At 43.8% G+C, this 14,871-nt stretch overlaps 1 protein-coding gene across 3 annotated transcripts in view; it reads left to right on the top strand.

Annotated features, from left to right (window-relative positions):
• Window positions 1-4,460: 4,460 nt before the first annotated feature.
• Window positions 4,461-14,871, top strand: part of vwc2 (von Willebrand factor C domain containing 2) — a 347,646-nt gene continuing 337,235 nt past the window's right edge. The window contains exons 1-2 of one of the 3 annotated variants that reach the window (XM_038797717.1): window positions 4,461-4,954; window positions 6,690-7,146. In XM_038797717.1, the coding sequence (XP_038653645.1) occupies window positions 6,736-7,146 (411 nt within the window). In that variant the 5' untranslated portion in view covers window positions 4,461-4,954; window positions 6,690-6,735. The other 2 variants (XR_005460717.1, XM_038797716.1) reach the window with 2 other exon arrangements.

The following is a 14,871-nucleotide window of genomic DNA, read 5'->3' on the forward strand; positions in this document are numbered from 1 at the left end:
CACGTTCCTTACATTGCTTTCCACCATGACACATGTTTTGCGTGAACATCAAAGAGCAGTCTGGCAGAAAATGATAAAACAGCCTGGTTACATCAAGGTTAAAAACGGCTATTGTGCATATTTAGATGAGATCACTTTGGGGCCAAGCATCTGTCATTGCTCTTGTAACGGCAGTGCCCTCGCCATGTACAATGTCGTGGCTTGTATTGAAATGGTACAGTCATCTATCGATTCAGGTGAACTCCAAGTGTCCCGATTTCTTTGGCATGGCAACTCCCCTTCTTTGCTGGATTAAGGGAGAGATGGGCACTTTCTCTGGTTTTGCACAGCTCCAACATAACCTCTCTGCTCTTATAATCTGTGCCATGACTGATAAAGGCAAGTATTCCATATGCCTTTTTAACTTCCCTATTAACTTGTCCTGACACTTTCAGGGATCTGTGGACAAGCACCCAAGATCCCTTTGTTTCTCTGAGCCTCCTAGTGTCCTGCGATTCATTGAGTAATATGATAACTTGATGGTGGCATTGCCCAATCTTTTGCAATGTCCACTTCTGATTCATGCCACAGTTTTCCACTTGGTTTATCAATTTTACTTTCTTGATCATCGATAATACTTTTAACTTTCTCACAGGTTTCATCATAGCTGCACACTTTGCAAGTTGCTTCGCAGAGAAAGTTGAGCATGCTTTAGTCCAACCACTCTGCTCTGATTGGTTGGTGCAGTCACATTGCTTTTTTTTTGGCATTATTTCTCTCGCCAGCGCTCAATCAATCTGCAGAATTTCGGAAAATTTCATAATTCCTACAGAAGGGGGGAATTCTGCCCATTGAGCATCCTACCTGGACCCACTCCCTCACCCTGGGCTGGATTCTCTGCCCCGCCGCGCCACATTTCAGCCCCGACCCGCTGCCGGGATTATTTGTTATGCCAGCCGGTCAATGGGGTTTTCCATTGTAGGGCAGCCCACGCCGTCGGGAAACTCCCGCGCGCTAGCAAAATGGAGAGTCCCGCCGGTGGAGAATCCCATCCCTGATCCCCGTAACCCACCTAACCTACACATCCTTGGATGCTAAGGGGCAATTTAGAATGGCCAATCCACCTAACCTGCACTTTTTTAGACTGTGGGGAAAACCAGAGCACCCGGAGGAAACCCGCACAGACATGGGAGAAATGCAAACTCCACTCAGTCACCCAAGGCTGGAATTGAACTTGAGCCCCTTGTGCTGTGATGCAGCAGTGCTAACGACTGTGCCACTCTCAATCACAGGATTTGTTCTGTAGCTTTTGCTGTTCTGTCGACATGTTTGATAATTTCAGCACAAGTGCAATTTTGTGTTTGAATTTAACTCGTCAAGGTTCCATTGTTGAGGGATCTCTTTGCTTTGTCTATCACTTCCAGCTTCTCTGCTTGGCATGCAAGTAGTCTTAATGTAGCTTCACCAAGTTGCCACCTCATGCCTGGTCTTGCCCCTAGTTAGCTCCTTTCCACCCTCCAAATAACCAGGGTTGATCCCTTGGCTTGATGATCATGGTAGAGTGAGAGATATGCCAGGCCATAATTATACCATAGATTATGATTAAATACAATACTGCTGATGGCCCACAGTGTCTTATGTATGTCCAGTTTTGATTTGCTAGATCCGTTCTGAAGCTATCCCTTGAATACAGTGATAGCATCATGATGGAAGGTATCGTCATTGTGAAGATTGGACTTCTTCACAAGGACTGTGTGGTGGTCACACCTATCAATATAGTCATGGATATATGTATCAGTGGCAGGTAGATTGGTGAGGCAAGATCCGGTAGGTGTATCCTTCTTGATGATTCCCACATCACCTGCCTCAGGCCCAGTCTGGCAGATATGTTCTTCAGTACTGACTTAGTGGTGGTACTACAGACCCCATCCAGAGTACATTCTGTACCTTTGCCAGTGTCAGAAGTGGTATTCAACATGGAGTACTGATTCATCAGCTGAGGGAGGACAATAGACGGCAGCATGTGGTTGAAGAGATGGTGTGAGGGGGGTGGGTTTCAGATTCCTGGGGCATCGGGACCAGTTCTGGGGGAGGTGGGACCTGTATAAACTGGACTGGTTACACCCTGACATGACCAGGACTGATGTCCTTGGAGGGGTACTTGCTGGAGCAGAGGGTTTAAACTAATATGGCATGGGGATGGGAACCTATGTGAGGATTCAGAGCAGGGAAATCAAGAACAAGAGATAAAGACAGAAAGGAAAATAAGACATAACATAGGCAGAGAAATCAAAGGCCGGAATCAGATAGGGACACAGTATAAAATAGTAGGAACAGGACAAGGAATGTTAAAATAACTCCTCCTGCTTCTATTCTCTATGTTCCTACAATCAGCAGCAGGTTTTCTTGCCTATGTTTGACTTGATGCCATGAGACTTCATGGAGTTCAAAGTTAATGTTGAGGACTGCCAGGACAACTCTCTCCTGATTGTATAGCACTGTGCTGCACTTTGATGGGTCTGTCCTGCCTTTGGGACAGGAATGGTGACAGTGGTGTTTAGGACATTGTCTGTAAGGTATGATTCTGTGAGTATGATTGCATCAAGCTGTTTCTTGACTAATCTGTGATACAGCTCTCCCAATTTTCCAGATGTTAGTAAGGGTGAGCTAAAATATTACATTTAATATATATATTACACACAGATGTAAGCTTAGCACTGCAGCCTCACAGCACCAGAGACTTGGGTTCGATTCCAGCCTTGGGTGACTGTCTCTGTGGATTTTGTATGTCCTGTCAGTTTCTATGCCGGTTTCCTTCGGGTGCTCCGGTTTCCTCACAGCGTCCAAAGATGTGCAGATTCGGTGGATTGGCCATGAACAATGCATGGGGTCACAGGGATAGAATGGGGGAGTGGGCCTAGGTAGAGTGTACTTTTGGAGTGTCAGTGTAGATTCAATGGGCCAAATGGCCTCCTTCTGCACTGTATTATTCTATGTATTTAAAATCAGATAGGGCAGCACAGTGGCGCAGTGGTTAGCACTCTGCCTCACGGCATCGAGGTCCCAGGTTCGATCCCGGCTCTGGGTCACTGTCGGTGTGGAGTTTGCACATTCTGCTCATGTTTGCATGGGTTTCGCCCCCACAACTCAAAGATATGCAGGGTAGGTGGATTGGCCACGCTAAATTGCCCCTTAATTGGAAAAAATTAATTGGGTACTCTAAATGTTTTTTAAAAATCAGGTATTTAATTTCACCACTCTGGATCCTGTCAGTAATATTTACCCTGAACAGCTGACAGCAATAATTGTCATTTTCTCTCTTCCTGCTACCCCCAGCTAATATTCCAGATATCAGTAATGGGACTTATAAATTATCTTTATTACTTTATCAACAAGGGTTCAAAAAATCAACGATTTGAATAATCATTAATTTCCGATTAAACTGGGGCAATGCACTAAAAAGCAACCTCTGGTCTAACCAAACTATCGAATGGGTTCTAAATAAGTCTATGCCAATGTGCACTTACAAATAGCAATGTGTGGAATTTCCTATTGATCTGCTATTGGGATGGAACATAAATCAAATACGCAGCCACGAAGAATGCAGAACTTTTGAGTTCATGTACAATGCTCCCAAATCCCCTTGATATATAATGAATGTCCTCCTGCCCGAACACATCTCTGCGATAATAACGGTCCCAGCCCCAAAGCCTTAGGCACCAGTCTCCTGCAATTGTACTTACTCAGAGACTCTCTACAGATTACAACCAGATTTTTAGGCACAGCAGGAACAGCAATTTTATTGCAATGTCTTGAGCTTTCATTAAAATATGTCTGCTCACTGAGACTTGCACTCTCGTGTTTGCTTCTTTTAATGCATAAATGTGGCATAAGCCACCTTTAAAAAAAATCAAAAGTTTCCCAATTTCAGATTTTAAAATATGATCTGCCAACTGTGCATTAATTGAGTTAATTTTTGCACTCAAGAGTTTCCAGCGCTTTCCTTGGGCCCCGATTATTTACATTGAATTGTCGCATTGTTTTCAAGCCCATTCTGAAAATGAAATGAAATGAAAATCGCTTATTGTCACAAGTAGGCTTCAAATGAAGTTACCGTGAAAAACCCATAGTCGCCACATTTCAGCGCCTGTTCGAGGAGGTTGGTACAGAAATTGAACCGTGCTGCTGGCCTGCCTTGAAAGCCAGCAATTTAACCCTATGTTAAACCAACCCCTTCTAATGAAGTTCACATGAAACTTTGCACTGACAGAATGGACGCGGGAAGGTGTGCACTTTCAGACTAACTTGCAGATTGCGCCCAAGGAAAAGAAGATCCAGGCCCATTTTTGAAATACGACCTTGAGGAGCTTGTCTTTTGGTACCTTCGGAGAAGCTATATAATATAAAACAAGCCACAGACAAAACAAACAGGTGATTCAGATACAGCTCCTTCCGTGAAGTACTTTGCACGCTTCCCATTGTTCAATCTTCACGAGGAGCTGAGTGCACCGTTCAACCTTCTCCCTTCTCAATCATCAAAGTGCAGGTTCGAAGTGGACATTTCAAAGTAACGGGAACGACCCTACCCCGATTCAACTGAAGCAACGTTTTGATCACAGTGTCACCCCAGCCCCCGCATCCCCCTCTGTAACTTTTCCCTTCCGTTTACCAGGTTTGCATTTCGATTGCAGCTCTTGCATTGCGCTGACTTTTAACTTCCTTTCTTTTAAACGTAGCATTTCCCACCTGCGCTTTCTATTTAAGCAGCTCTGCGTGCTTCGTTGCGGAGGAAGCAAAATGCACACCTTTTGAACATATTCATAATTTGGCCTGATTAGTTGGAGACTGGCCACTCACGCTCGGCGGAGAACATGTATTCCGCAAAACCCAGATTTGTTTGGAAAGCGGGGCAGAATCTTGGGAAACAGAGCCTGATATATATATTTTTTTCCGTCGTTGATTTTCTCCAACAGGGGTGAGTTTGCCTGTGGCTGCGGGTCCATTGCGAGTGTGAGGTGTTTACAGGTCCCTCAGTAGATGGAGTGAGACGGAGAAGCACACACACACACACACCACATACATTTCCCCCTGGACCATCTCTCTTTGCCGCAGCTGCTTGTTGCTGTGGCTTGGAATTCATTTCGGGGAGTTACATTATTTCGGGTCAGCGGTGCTCATCCTCTAATGTGAGGCTCCAGCGGCCACATCCTGAGCGGGATCGGCCAGGCAACACGTTCCCCGCGTCGGCAGCTGCCAGCTTTCCCCCCACTCCCTCCTCCCCGCCAAAAGTCCCTTCAAATAGCGGCGGCTCTTCAGGTACCGAAAACACTCTTGGGTTTCCCTCAATCGTCGTGACCCGACCGTCACAAAATGTTGACAAAAAACGCAATGACTTAAGATCACGCAGGTAACTAGTTCTGACTTTTATTAGTTGTTGTCGCTGAGTTAAAATCGCCGGACTGTCTGAAAAAGTGTCATTGCTAAATCTCACGGGCGAGCGTATTGTTGTTTATTTTATGTAAAGTTTGTGGCGGCTCTGTGTTTTGACGGTGCCCGTGTGTCGCTGTCTGGATTGTCTGTAACAACAGCAGCAGCAGCAGCAACAGCTGCATTACAGGCGATCTCGCTTTCGCAGCGGTGATCTTATCCTTTGCAAACAGGGCACGTCAGATAATAAAAATAAAATCCCAGGGTCTGGTCGGCGTTGCTTGCTCCGGGGAACTTGCTCGGTCTCCCGCTGCCTGGTTGCTGCTCGCTGTGCGCGCCTCACCATCTATCGCCTGGGTGCAATACAATGCCATCTTTTGATTGGATTATCCCCCTCCTTTTGTTTTTAATCAGTGTATTGAGACCTTCAATAAATAGGCCACCCCATTTTATGGGCGCTGCAATTATTGGGCCCTGACATATTGTCTTCTGTTCTGCTTCACCTCATGCTAAAAGTGCATGTCAACCGAAAACATTAGCGACGCGGTGCAATTCGCCCTGCTTTTAAGAAGCATTAAGCACGGCGGGTGAACAGGTTGGGTTTCTCATCTCTCCACAATGCCCTGTGTGTGGTATTGACTTCCTGTTGTTCTTGTGAAGTTGAAGGTGCAGTGAGTGCTCTTCAGTTGCAGAAGTTGTCAGTACCAAAGAAAGTGACTGATGGAAAGATTTTATTCCCCCAGAGGTTAAGGGATTTTGTCATTGAACAAAAATGAAATTCAACTTCCAAACTCAGTTCATTGTATTTTCAAGACTTCCCGTCTCACCTGAAAACAAAATCATTGAAGTGAGTTTGACGCGCGACTTTGTGCTCAAACACGTATGTCACCATCAAATCATCAACCTCGACACAGATGTCAAGCGGATTTCAAATTCTTTTGAAGTGTTATTCAAACAAAGATTAGAACACTTCTAATTGTTAAAGGAGCATTGCTACATCACTGGGGAATTTTCCTGGAACCAGCCAAAACAGTTTGCTCCAGATTCAGAGGAAATACTTCCATTTCAGTTCGTTTAAATTCAGAGATAAATTTAAGTCTGTTATACCCTAACCAGTGATTTGTCTAATTTGCTATTTTAATTTTAAATCTTAAAATTATGAAAACAGGTAGAGTGACACTCGTGAAACCATTGTGACGAGAAGTGTCTTTCCAGGTGTTTTATCAGATGACAATGCTCCTTTAAGGCTGGGACCCGAAGTGACTGTGTTCTTTTTGTCCTAGTTGGAGAAGCTGTGGCGGTGAGGAATGCCCTTAACAAATCCCTGTCATGGCCCCTGGGATTGTCTACTCACCACTCTTCACTTGGTGCCTACTTTTCGCCATCATCTGCTTTCCCTGTTCTGTGTCCCAGAAAGACACCACCAATGCGCCTAAGTCACTGCCCATGGTCACTGGTGCTGCCTCCACCTCTGAATATTCATACCCTGATTACAGGGGCAAAGGTTGTGTGGACGAGAATGGGTTTGTGTACGAAATTGGAGAGGAATTCACACCAGGTCCAGCTGCCTGCCCATGTGTCTGTACTGAAGATGGTCCGCTGTGTGTCAAACCTGAGTGCCCTAGTCTGCACCCTCGCTGTATCCGAGTGGACACCAGCCGGTGCTGCCCTGAGTGTAAGGAAATGAAGAATTACTGTGAATTTCGAGAAATGAAATATAAACAATTGGAGGAATTCACGGTAAGAAAAAAGCTTTGTCTTTTGTCCTTTCAATCATAAAATTATTTTATCCTGTAATATGCCACTTTTGTTCATCTACACTTCTTCATTTCAAATATTTATTATTTAATCTTCATCTATTTTGTCCAATTGTTGCCTGTAGGGTATCTAAAACTGAGATATGGGTGTTGGCCAATGTTTGGAACCTTGAACAAGCAGCCATTACTCAGATATGAACATTGACAACAACTGCTAGTAGGCTGTTCAATTATGGGGCACATTGTAGCTGCTACAGTCTATTTTCAGTCAACATCCCAAATGTTATTTGCAGGTATTGATTGGGCTGAACCTTGGATAATGTTTCTGTTTGCTTCAAGAGGGGCAAAAATTTGCCAAGTGCCATGTGTCTATCATTGCTCTATTTCAGCATATTAATTTGCAGCAATAAACATTAAGAAATGCTTTGGAATCAAATGAACCAATAATGACAGTTGGTTTCCTTTCTGAAGCAGTCACAGGAACTAGGAATAAATAAAACGTGCATAGAGAACACATACTTTTTGGTCAGTAAAAATTGTTTAGTTTCCACATTTCATACATTACTTATGTTTAAATAGTTTAATATAATATCACCTTGGCTATAATCGTTACTTGTTTTTCAACAGCTGTCATTTTATTGTGTGTTACTGTACACATTATCAAAAAGAATCGTATTGTGCCCTGTTATGATTATGTTAATCCTACTGTTACGCCAAAGTGATTTTTTCTGGCTTAGACAAGAGCAGTTAACAAAGCAAATAAGGATGTGATTCCAAATAGCTACACAATCAGGATCTGAATGAGGCGACAAAAATGAATTTACAGGTGTTGGCTACACAGTTTCATTTAACCTGTCAGTTGTTAAATATCATAGTTGAAGTGATACTTAGTGGTTAAGCTTTGTACCTTTTATTTCTCCCTCTAGGATGCCCTCTGAATATTTAGAATAGGAACCAGCAAATATAATTTCCTTTTGCATTGGTATGATGTTTAGAGCCACACAGTAATTGATGTACAATTATGTACAAATAGCACATAATTTTCTTGGATGAGATTCTGGGCTAATGTAGCATGAGTATCAAATTGGAATGGTTGATGGCCTTTGCTTTATGAGTAATCATGCCAACGAGCATAGTCACAAGAAGCACATCTCTGGCGAGGAAGTCTGGACTGTCTCACTGCCAATAGAATAGAATTGACCATGAATGATGTGATCAGTGATACTCTTATTGCTGTGACCAAATCCAGAAAAAAGTTGAAGCTAAAGTCCATATTCTATTTAAGTGAAATTTTAAAACATGTCTCTTCGATGTTGCTTTCAGCCATCATCCCTATCCATCTGCTCAACTTTTGTCTTTGGTTATTACTTAAGTGTAACCTATTATTGATCTGTTGAAATAGGTCATTGATAAACCAGTGAAGATGTCTGTCAGATATGGAGAGAGTAATATATTGACCCAATGAGGTGTTGTCGAAACAGGGAACAATCTGTACTCATGTTGAAAGAAGAAGCAGTGCGTGCTGCACATACATTTATGAAGCACTTTTTATTATTCATTCATTGGATGTGGGCATCATTGGTTAGGCCAGCATTTACTACTGCCCATCTCTAATTGCCCTTGAGAAGTTGGTTGCATGCTAGCTTCTTGAACCGCTGCTGTCCACGTGTTGTGGGAACATCCACAGTACTGTTCGAAACAGAGTTCCAGGATTTTGAACCAATGACAGTGAAGGAACGGCAATATAGTTCCAAGTCAGGATGGTGTGGGATCTGGAGGGAAACCTGTAGTTTTCCCTGTATCAGCTGTCCTTGTCCTTCTAGGTGGTAGGTGTTATGTATTTTGAAGGTGCTGTCGAAGGAGCCTTGGTGAGTTGCTGTAGTTTATTGGTGCATCAGTGGTGGAGGGAGTGGATGTTTGTTGTAGTGGATTGGGTCCTCTTCAGGTGGGCTGCTGTGTCATGGATGGTGTTGAGCTTCTTGAGTATTGTTGAAGCTGCATTCATTCAGTGGAGAGCATTCCATCACATTCCTGACTTGTGTCTGGTAGATGGTGGACAAAATTTGGGGAGTCGGGCGGTGATATACTTCTGACAGAATTCCCAGCCTCAAATCTGCTCTTGTAGTCATTGTATTTATATGGCTGGTCCAGTTCAATTTCTGGTCAATGTTCACTTCAGGATGTTAATAGTGGGAGATTCAGCAATGGTAATTCCCTTAAAGGTCAAGAGAGTTGATTAGAATATCTCTTGTTGAAAATTGTCTTTGGCAATTGTGTGGCACCAATTTTACTTGCCATGTATATGCTCAAACCTGAATATTGTCAAGGCCTTGTTGTATCTGGACATGGACTGCTTCAGTAGTTGAAGAGTTGTGAATGGCATGAACATGTGAAATCATCCTTGAACATCCCTATTTCGGATCTTATGATGAAGGGAAGATCATTGCTGAACCAGCTGAAGATAGTTGGGCCTAGGACATTACCCGAGGAACTCCTGCAGCAATGTCCTGGAACTAAGATGATTGACACCCAACAATCACAACCATCTACATTTGTGCCAGGTATGACTCCAACCAGTGGAGAGTTTCGCCCTAATTCCCATTGACTCCAGTTTTGCTCGGTCTCCTTGATGCTACTTTCAGCAAAATGCGGCCTTGATATGCAGCACGGTAGCACATGTGATTAGCACTGTGGCTTCACAGCGCCAGGGTCCCAGGTTCGATTCCCTGTTGGGTCACTGTCTGTGCGGAGTCTGCACGTTCTCCCTGTGTCTGCGTGGGTTTCCTCTGGGTGTTCCGGTTTCCTCCCACAGTCCAAAGATGTGCAGATTAGGTGGATTGGCCATGATAAATTGCCCTTGGTGACCAAAAAAAGGTTAGGAGGGGTTAGTGGGTTACGGGAATAGGATGGGTGAGGGCTTAAATGGGTTGGTGCAGACTCGATGGGCCGAATGGCCTCCTTCTGCACTGTATGTTCTATGTTCTATAATGATATTAAGTGCAATCACTCTCACCTCACCTTTAAAGTTCAGTTCTTTTGTCCATGTTTGACCAAGGCTGTAATGAGGGCAGGAGCTGAGTGATCCTGGCATAACATAAACTGAGTGTCAGTGAACAGGTTATTGCTCGGCAAGTGCCTCTTGATTGCACTGTTGACGACCCCTTCCATCAATTTACTGATGATTGAAAGTGGACTGATGGGGCATTATTTGGCAGAGTTAGATTTGTCCTGCTTTTTATGTACAGAACATACCTCGGCAATTTTCCACATTGCCAGGTAGATGCCAATGTTATTCCTGTACTTGAATAGCTTGGCTAGTGACATAGCAAGTGCTGGAGCACAGGTCTTCAATACTATTGCCGGAATGTTATCAGAGCTCATAGCCGTTGCAATATCCAATGTCTTCTTGATATTGTGTGGAATGAATCAAATTGGCTGAAGACTGGCATCTGTGATGCTGGGAATCACTGGAGAAGGCTGAGTATTTTCTTTGGCACTTGTGTGGTGCCATTGTTAATTGCCACTTATCAGCTCAAGCCTGAATAGTGTCCAGGTCTTGCTGCATATGGTCATCGATTGCTTCAGTATCTGAGGAGTTGCAAATGGTCTTGAACATTGTAAAATCCACCATAAATATCCCACTTCCCACCTTATGATGAAGAAAAGATCATTTTTGAAACAGCTGAAGATAGTTGGGTCTCGGACATTATATCATGAAGCACGCTGATGTTATCTGAGATGGTTTCCAAACTTGGAACATTGGTTTGTGGGGTTTATAGTTTTGTTTTGGGTTCTGGAGACAAGTGAAACCCCAGTGAAAATGAACATAAGAACATAAGAACTAGGAGCAGGAGTAGGCCATCTGGCCCCTCGAGCCTGCTCCACCATTCAATGAGATCATGGCTGATCTTTTGTGGATCAGCTCCACTTTCCAGCCCGAACACCATAACCCTTAATCCCTTTATTCTTCAAAAAACTATCTATCTTTACCTTAAAAACATTTAATGAAGGAGCCTCTACTGCTTCACTGGGAAAGGAATTCCATAGATTCACAACCCTTTGGGTGAAGAAGTTCCTCCTAAACTCAGTCCTAAATCTACTTTCCCTTATTTTGAGGCAATGCCCCCTAGTTCTGCTTTCACCCGCCAGTGGAAACAACCTGCCCGCATCTATCCTATCTATTCCCTTCATAATTTTATATGTTTCTACAAGATCCCCCCTCATCCTTCTAAATTCCAACGAGTACAGTCCAAGTCTACTCAACCTCTCCTCATAATCCAATCCCTTCAGCTCTGGAATTAACCTAGTGAATCTCCTCTGCACACCCTCCAGCGCCAGTACGTCCTTTCTCAAGTAAGGAGACCAAAACTGAACACAATACTCCAGGTGTGGCCTCACTAACACCTTATACAATTGCAGCATAACCTCCCTAGTCTTAAACTCCATCCCTCTAGAAATGAAGGACAAAATTCCATTTGCCTTCTTAATCACCTGTTGCACCTATAAACCAACTTTTTGTGACTCATGCACACCCAGGTCTCTCTGCACAGCAGCATGCTTTAATATTTTATCATTTAAATAATAATCTCGTTTGCTGTTATTCCTACCAAAATGGATAACCTCACATTTGTCAACATTGTATTCCATCTGCCAGACCCTAGCCCATTCACTTAACCTATCCAAATCCCTCTGCAGACTTCCAGTATCCTCTGCACTTTTCGCTTTACCACTCACCTTAGTGTCATCTGCAAACTTGGACACATTGCCCTTGGTCCCCAACTCCAAATCATCTATGTAAATTGTGAACAATTGTGGGCCCAACACGGATCCCTGAGGGGTACCACTAGCTACTGATTGCCAACCAGAGAAATACCCATTAATCCCCACTCTTTGCTTTCTATTAATTAACCAATCCTCTATCCATGCTACTACTTTACCCTTAATGCCATGCATCGTTATCTTATGCAGCAACCTTTTGTGAACAGTTATCATGTAACAAATATGAAAGACTATTTAAATAAAGAAATGACAAATACACACGATCAGGACTTTTCTACTTTCATGCAATTATGATGTATGAATTACTAAACACGCACAGTTTATATAGAACCACTCATGTTGCTGCAACAGTGAAGAAAGCCCAATGTCTCTACTTCTTACGGAAGCTAAAGTTTGGCATGTCTGCATCGACTCTCACAAACTTCTACAGATGTGCATTAGAGAGCATCCTATCCAGCTACATCACAGCTTAGTATGGCATCTGCTCGGCCCAAGATCGCAAGAAACTGAGTGTGCTGAACTCAGCCCAACGCATCACACAAGCTTGCCACCCTCACATTGATTCTGTCTGGACCTCTCGCTGCCTCAGGAAGGCAGACAGCATTATCAGAGACCCCTCCCACCCAGGCTTTGCCTTCTTCTAGACCCTTCCATCGGGCAGAAGATACAGAAGTCTGAAGACCGCACATCCAGACAAAGGGACAGCTTCTTCCCCACAGCTACTGGACTCCTCAATGACTCTCCCTCAGACTGATCTGTTCCTTGTAAGAACACTATTCACGACACCCTCTGCTGCTCTTGCTCATGTATTTGCTTTGTTTTGCCCCTTGTTCTGCACTGTAACTAATCACTGTTTGTCGATGTGCCATTTGTCAATGTACTCTGTCGATTATTATTTTTGTCCACTACGTACGTACTGTGTACGCTCCGTTGGTCGCAGAAAAGTACTTTTCACTATACATGTGACAGTAAATCAAATCAAATATCTATGGGCGACACGGTAGCATAGTGGTTAGCACAATTGCTTCACACCTCAGGGTCCCAGGTTCGATTCCCGGCTTGGGTCACTGTCTGCGCGGAATCTGCACGTTCTCCTCATGTATGCGTGGGTTTCCTTCGGGTGCTCCGGTTTCCTCCCACAGTCCAAAGATGTGCAGGTTAGGTGGATTGGCCATGTTAAATTGCCCTTAGTGCCCATAAAAGTTAGATGTGGTTACTGGGTTACGGGGATAGAGTGGAGGAGTGGGCTTAGGTAGGGTGCCCATTCCAAGGGCCGGTGCAGACTCGATGGGCCGCATGGCCTCCTTCTGCACTGTAAATTCTATGAATCTACGATATCTGAACTAATTAAGACTCCCCCATTTCCACAAACAACATCCAAATTAAATAACCAGCTTATAGTTACTGCACAATACATGGATGATACTCAAGTCTGGGAAACATCATTTCCTGGTCCAGCAAATATATTTAAAACTGCTGTTGCAATGGCTTTTTGCACTGCCTTGGCTCTAACACACTTGTTTCTTGTAAACTTGACCTCTGGGTTCCTAGCTGGAAAACTAACTTTCAGGCTTGGTGGCTAAAAACTGGCTTGTCTGCTTTCTGAGACTGCTGGATGTTGACTGCCTCTTAGTTTTCTGATCATCTGGTCAATTATACCTTTGTTCCTCTCTGATTATGCTTTTTGTGTATTCAGCTGTCTACCCCTATCAACGTTTTGACTACACATTAACATATGTAAACCTTATTGATCTTCCCATTCGCCTATGAGCTGTTTATCCTCACAAGCTATTCACACCTGATTATTATCTAAACTGCCTTCTGATCTCATTGTTGGGAGGGATGCATATCAATGGGGCCTTTTGATTATTGTGTACTGCTGTCTCCAGGCAGATTTCTACCTGTTGCTGGACATCTCACATCCTATTATGTCTAGTTCACTTTGTTTTCTTGCTATTGCTAGGCAAATTCATGACAATTATCCTGAGGAACTCCTGAATATATATCCTGGGACTGAGATAATTGGCCGCCAAGAACCACACGCATCTTATTTTGTGCTAGTTATGACTAACCAGTGGAAAATTTTCCCCCAGTCCCTTCAATTTTGCCAAGTATCCTTGTTTCCATACTCAGTGAAATGGTGCCTTAATGTCAAGGGCAGTCACTCTCATCTTTTATTCTTTTATGTGATATGGGAACTGCTAGTAAGGCAAGCATGATTGATCTCCAACCGCAACCATCTTCCTTTGTGCAAGGTATGACTCAAACCAATGGAGAGTTTTGCCTCTGATTCCCATTGACTTCAGTTTTGCCACATTCAGTCAAATGCTGCCTTGATGTCAAGGGCAGTCACTCACACCTCATCTCTTCACTTCAGCTCCCTTGTCCATGTTCAGACCAAGGCTTTACTGAGGTCAGGAGCTGAGTAGCCCTGGCGGAATCCAATCTGCGCATCAGTAAACAGGTTATTGCTGAGTTAATGCAACTTGGTAGCATTGTTGACAACACTTTCCATCACTTTGCTAATGATTGAGTGCAGACTGATGTGACGGTATTTGGCTGCGTTGGATTTGTCCTGCCTTTTGTGGACAGGAGATACCTGAGCAATTTTTCATCTTGCTGGCTAAATGCCAGTGTTGTAGCTGGATTGGCAAGGCTTGGCTAGAGATCTAGCTAGTTCTGGTGCACAAGCCTTCAGTACTATTGCAACAAAATTGGTCGGGCCCATCGCCTTTGCAGAATCCAGTGTCTTCAGACATTTCTTGATATCACACGGGGTGAATTGAATTAGTGGGAGACTGGCATCCTTGATGCTTAGTACTTCAGGAGGAGGCGGAGATGGATACTCCATATGGCATTTCTGGCTGAAGACGGCAAATGCTTCAGCCTTGTCTTCTGCACTGACGTGTTGGGTTCCCGAAACACTGAA

This window comes from Scyliorhinus canicula, chromosome 5, assembly GCF_902713615.1.
Source record: "Scyliorhinus canicula chromosome 5, sScyCan1.1, whole genome shotgun sequence".
Classification (NCBI taxonomy): Eukaryota; Metazoa; Chordata; class Chondrichthyes; order Carcharhiniformes; family Scyliorhinidae; genus Scyliorhinus; species Scyliorhinus canicula.